Source organism: Mirounga angustirostris, unplaced genomic scaffold, assembly GCF_029215605.1.
Source record: "Mirounga angustirostris isolate CCGP_5_RB_7025 unplaced genomic scaffold, mMirAng1.0.hap1 SCAF_11, whole genome shotgun sequence".
NCBI lineage: Eukaryota > Metazoa > Chordata > Mammalia > Carnivora > Phocidae > Mirounga > Mirounga angustirostris.
The window spans coordinates 83,690,927-83,695,193 of record NW_026991719.1 but is presented as its reverse complement, the minus strand read 5'-3'; the positions used below and the strand labels follow the sequence as shown (position 1 = coordinate 83,695,193).

At 50.7% G+C, this 4,267-nt stretch overlaps 2 protein-coding genes across 2 annotated transcripts; one reads left to right on the top strand and one right to left on the bottom strand.

Moving 5' to 3' along the window:
• Positions 1–119: 119 nt before the first annotated feature.
• Positions 120–539, bottom strand: LOC135361954 (histone H2B type W-T-like). Its single transcript, XM_064574437.1, has one exon. The coding sequence runs from the start codon at positions 537–539 to the stop codon at positions 120–122; it is 420 nt and encodes a 139-aa protein (XP_064430507.1).
• A 750-nt stretch (positions 540–1,289) lies between these two features.
• LOC135361952 (late histone H2B.L4-like) lies at positions 1,290–1,709 on the top strand. Its single transcript, XM_064574435.1, has one exon. It carries the CDS (start codon positions 1,290–1,292, stop codon positions 1,707–1,709), a length of 420 nt encoding a protein of 139 aa, XP_064430505.1.
• Positions 1,710–4,267: the final 2,558 nt, after the last annotated feature.

Below are 4,267 nucleotides of genomic sequence, written 5' to 3'. Positions count from 1 at the left end.
ACAGGTCCAAACGCTAGAGTAGGTGGCACTCTGGAGAGTTACAGGTCTCTTTGTGCCAAGTGAGGTGGCTCTGAAAAGAGCCTTTGGTTTGCGAGGTGGTCAGGCGGTCCTGAGGCAGCTCATTGGCAGAGGGTGTACCTCATGATGGCCTTGCTGCCCTCGGACATGGCGAACTTGCCCATCTCCCCGGGCAGCAGCAGGCGCACGGCCGTCTGGATCTCCCTGGAGGTGATGGTGGAGCGCTTGGTGGTGCGGACCAGGTGAGAGGCCTCGCTGGTGATGCGCTCGAAGATGTCCTTGACGAACGAATCCATGACGCTCACGGCCTCCTGCGAGAGGCTCAGGCCGTCGTGAACATTCCTCAGAACCCTGGGGAAGTAGGCGGCGAAACTGTCGGGGCAGCGGCGGCGGCCGCGGCGGCCACGGCGGCGGCCTCCGCGCCTCGGCTCCTTCTGCTTCGGGCTCTTCGGGTCCGCTGCCGTGGGCTCCTCGGTGCCGAGGCTTTCCTCAGAAGAGGTCTCACAGCCAGGTTCAGCCATGTGGGGCTCGCCTTCCCGACAGCTCGGAAGGAAGGGCACTGGCGGCAGCTTGAGCAGCGCGGGCCCATTTATAGTCGCTTCATTTCCTGACGTCACCGGCAAGTCCTATCTGATTGGACAACATGCAAAACCAAGAAGCGGGTCACTGAGCCAGGTCCTGTCAGGTCTGACTGCTTGCCCTCGAGCTTGACGTCTCTTCAGTCAGAGTCGGAATCAGGCGTCCTCTAATTTTCTTGTGACGGCCTCCAGAAAAATGTTCAAACATTCCTTGTAAAGGTGACATTTCCTCCAGATTTCCAATACGAATTTTTTTTTTTTTTAAAGAGAATCAGAGAGAGAGGGAGGGGAGTACGGGGATGGGCAGGGGGAGAGGGAGAGATTCCCAAGCGGGGTCCAAGCTCAGCACAGAGCCTGAAGTTGCTCTGTATTTCACAACCCTGAGATCGTGACCCGACATCTGGAGGTAAACTACATCTTTACACGGAATGTTTGAACATTTTTCTGGAGGCCGTCACAAGAAAATTAGAGGACGCCTGATTCCGACTCTGACTGAAGAGACGTCAAGCTCGAGGGCAAGCAGTCAGACCTGACAGGACCTGGCTCAGTGACCCGCTTCTTGGTTTTGCATGTTGTCCAATCAGATAGGACTTGCCGGTGACGTCAGGAAATGAAGCGACTATAAATGGGCCCGCGCTGCTCAAGCTGCCGCCAGTGCCCTTCCTTCCGAGCTGTCGGGAAGGCGAGCCCCACATGGCTGAACCTGGCTGTGAGACCTCTTCTGAGGAAAGCCTCGGCACCGAGGAGCCCACGGCAGCGGACCCGAAGAGCCCGAAGCAGAAGGAGCCGAGGCGCGGAGGCCGCCGCCGTGGCCGCCGCGGCCGCCGCCGCTGCCCCGACAGTTTCGCCGCCTACTTCCCCAGGGTTCTGAGGAATGTTCACGACGGCCTGAGCCTCTCGCAGGAGGCCGTGAGCGTCATGGATTCGTTCGTCAAGGACATCTTCGAGCGCATCACCAGCGAGGCCTCTCACCTGGTCCGCACCACCAAGCGCTCCACCATCACCTCCAGGGAGATCCAGACGGCCGTGCGCCTGCTGCTGCCCGGGGAGATGGGCAAGCACGCCGTGTCTGAGGCCACCAAGGCCGTCATCAGGTTCAACGCAAGCAAATGAGCTGCCCCTGGACCACCTGACCACCTCGCAAACCAAAGGCTCTTTTCAGAGCCACCTCACTTGGCACAAAGAGACCTGTAACTCTCCAGAGTGCCACCTACTCTAGCGTTTGGACCTGTGCCATTCTGTCCGTTCTTCAAACTCCTTTACCTTGAGCAAGTCCACTTTAATATATGTGTGTGCTGCAGTCTGTTATGATTTTCCTTGACCATGTCGCATTTTATCACTTTCCTAAGTGGCCCATTCCTTCAGGTCGGCGTCTTTGGGACTCTACGTCACAGCTGAGTCCACAATAATTTTACTTGCCTTTTGTATTCTCCTTCTCCCACTTGTGTAGAGTAGTATCGTCTAGAGAATTTTCGAGTGTGTTGATATAGCAACAAGTGAAGCGCTGTAGCAGATACAAAACTCACACCCCATTCACAATCCCTCAACGTATCCCCTCATCCTAATTCAGTGAAATACATGAAAGAAGACCCAAACACCGTGCAGAAAACTCAAACTATCCAGAATCATGCCCTACTCAAGCTCCCGACCTTGTGAAAGGCCTACTTTAGGTGACTAACGAAACACAATAAAATAAAAATAAATAAATAAACAAACAAACAAATAAATAAATAAATAAAATTTAAAAAGGAAAGCCATACTTTACTTCATTCAAATTTATCTGATTTTGTGCCTTGGTAGCCTACCATCTTTCGTTTTGACACAAAAGGCTTCCTGCACTGCAGTTATGCCTGGATGACGGGGTCATCCAATGAGAGCAGCTGTGCTCCCAGCCTCTGCTAGCAGCAGCCAATAAGAAACCGGCAGCGCAGGATGCACGGCCATTGGCCCAAAGGGTGGTGGGGTGACCAGGCCTGAACCAATAACAGCCTTCCTGTGTCATGCAGCCTGGTGATTGAGGGGGAAAGCGGTGTGATTGTCCGTGTGCCTGTGGGTTTCTGTTGAAGCTCTTCCTTTTAACCGGGGTGGTTGAAGTGTAAACATGCAGATGTCACAGTGAGACCTGTCCCTATCGTTTTGCATCAAAATAAGAGGAGGCTGTTTGGCAATTAAGAGAACTAAGGTGAATCCTTCTACCTCAAGTGATTTGGTGGATAGGAAGACTTAGGGTAATGGTAATGTACTTTAATGCTCAGTGTGTTTTTCGTCTTGGTGCATGGGTTTTTTTTCCTTCCTTTGTTTCCTTTTCCTTTAGGTACATGCTGAATTTCAAAGTAGTTGGTGATTATCCAAGTGCTTTCCATTTAATTGACTTCTAGCTTCCTATATATCTGTGAAGGAAGAACACACTGGCGGGGGTAGGGGTGGGGCCTTCAATCCTTTGAAATGTGTTACAAGTTGCAGGAAACCCACTATTTCTTCATGTGTGCTGTGTGTTCCATGTGAACTTTTTTTTTTTTTAAAGATTTATTTATTTGAGAGAGCGAGAATGAGAGAGAGAGAGTACATGAGAGGGGGGAGGGTCAGAGGGAGAAGCAGGCTCCTCGCTGAGCAGGGAGCCTGATGTCGGACTCGATCCCAGGACTCCGGGATCATGACCTGAGCTGAAGGCAGTCGCTTAACCAACTGAGCCACCCAGGCGCCCTCCATGTGAACTTTTAAAATAAATTCTAAATAACCTTTGAGCTGAATGTAGAAACCTGTGAAAGGTGTCACTCTGAGCCAAACAGTGAGACAAAAGCTAGGTAAACTAGAGCAATCCAACCTTTTCTTGGGCCCATTAGACGACAGATAAAGCCAAAGGGATATGAAATGGAATGGGGGGTTTGCTGCATAAATACCCAAGGAAAGCTACCATAAAATGAAGTGCCAGTAAATCCCTGTAGGTGGTCCTTAGAAATTGACATTTACATGGGGAACTAAATTTTTGAACCCAAAAATTCTTTTCAGAGCCGTATGCCTTTTCAGAGAAAGGACTGTGGACCATTTAGAAAAATAAAATTCTGTTTCATAAGTCACTTAATTTCTATCATGCTGACTGCTGCTGGTTCAAAATGCCTTTTTGGACCACATGAATTACAGTGGTTTTTCAGTTATTCATGCACATTGGTCTCGTACATATATTATTTAAAAAGTCATTTTAAGAACGTGAATCCAGAGGACCTTGGGAAGATGGCAGAATAGGAGGAGCCTGAGCTCACCCTGTCCCACATTTTAAACTAGATATCCTCCTCAAATATTCAATAAACTAGAGAGCAACCCAAGGACTGGAAGAAAAAAACCCACAACTAAATATAGGGAGGAAGCTGCATCTGAAAGGTTAGGAAGGTCAGAAATGTGGATGGAGGCTGCCCACAGGAAAGAGGGAGCTGTGCATGGGGAGAGGGCAGAGAAATGGGCCCTCGCACCAGGGAGCTCACACGGGGGACGCTAATACCCATACTGTTTGGCTGTGGAAACCAGAAGGGCTGAATACCGGGAGTTTCTATAACCGATGGGACTTGGAGCCTGGAGCTTTGAAAGTCCGCTGACTCGGCGCTGGGCAAGCCAGGAGGGCGAGTGACAGCTGGATCACCACCTTTAGAGAGAGAGCAGCCTGTGTGGAGAAGCGA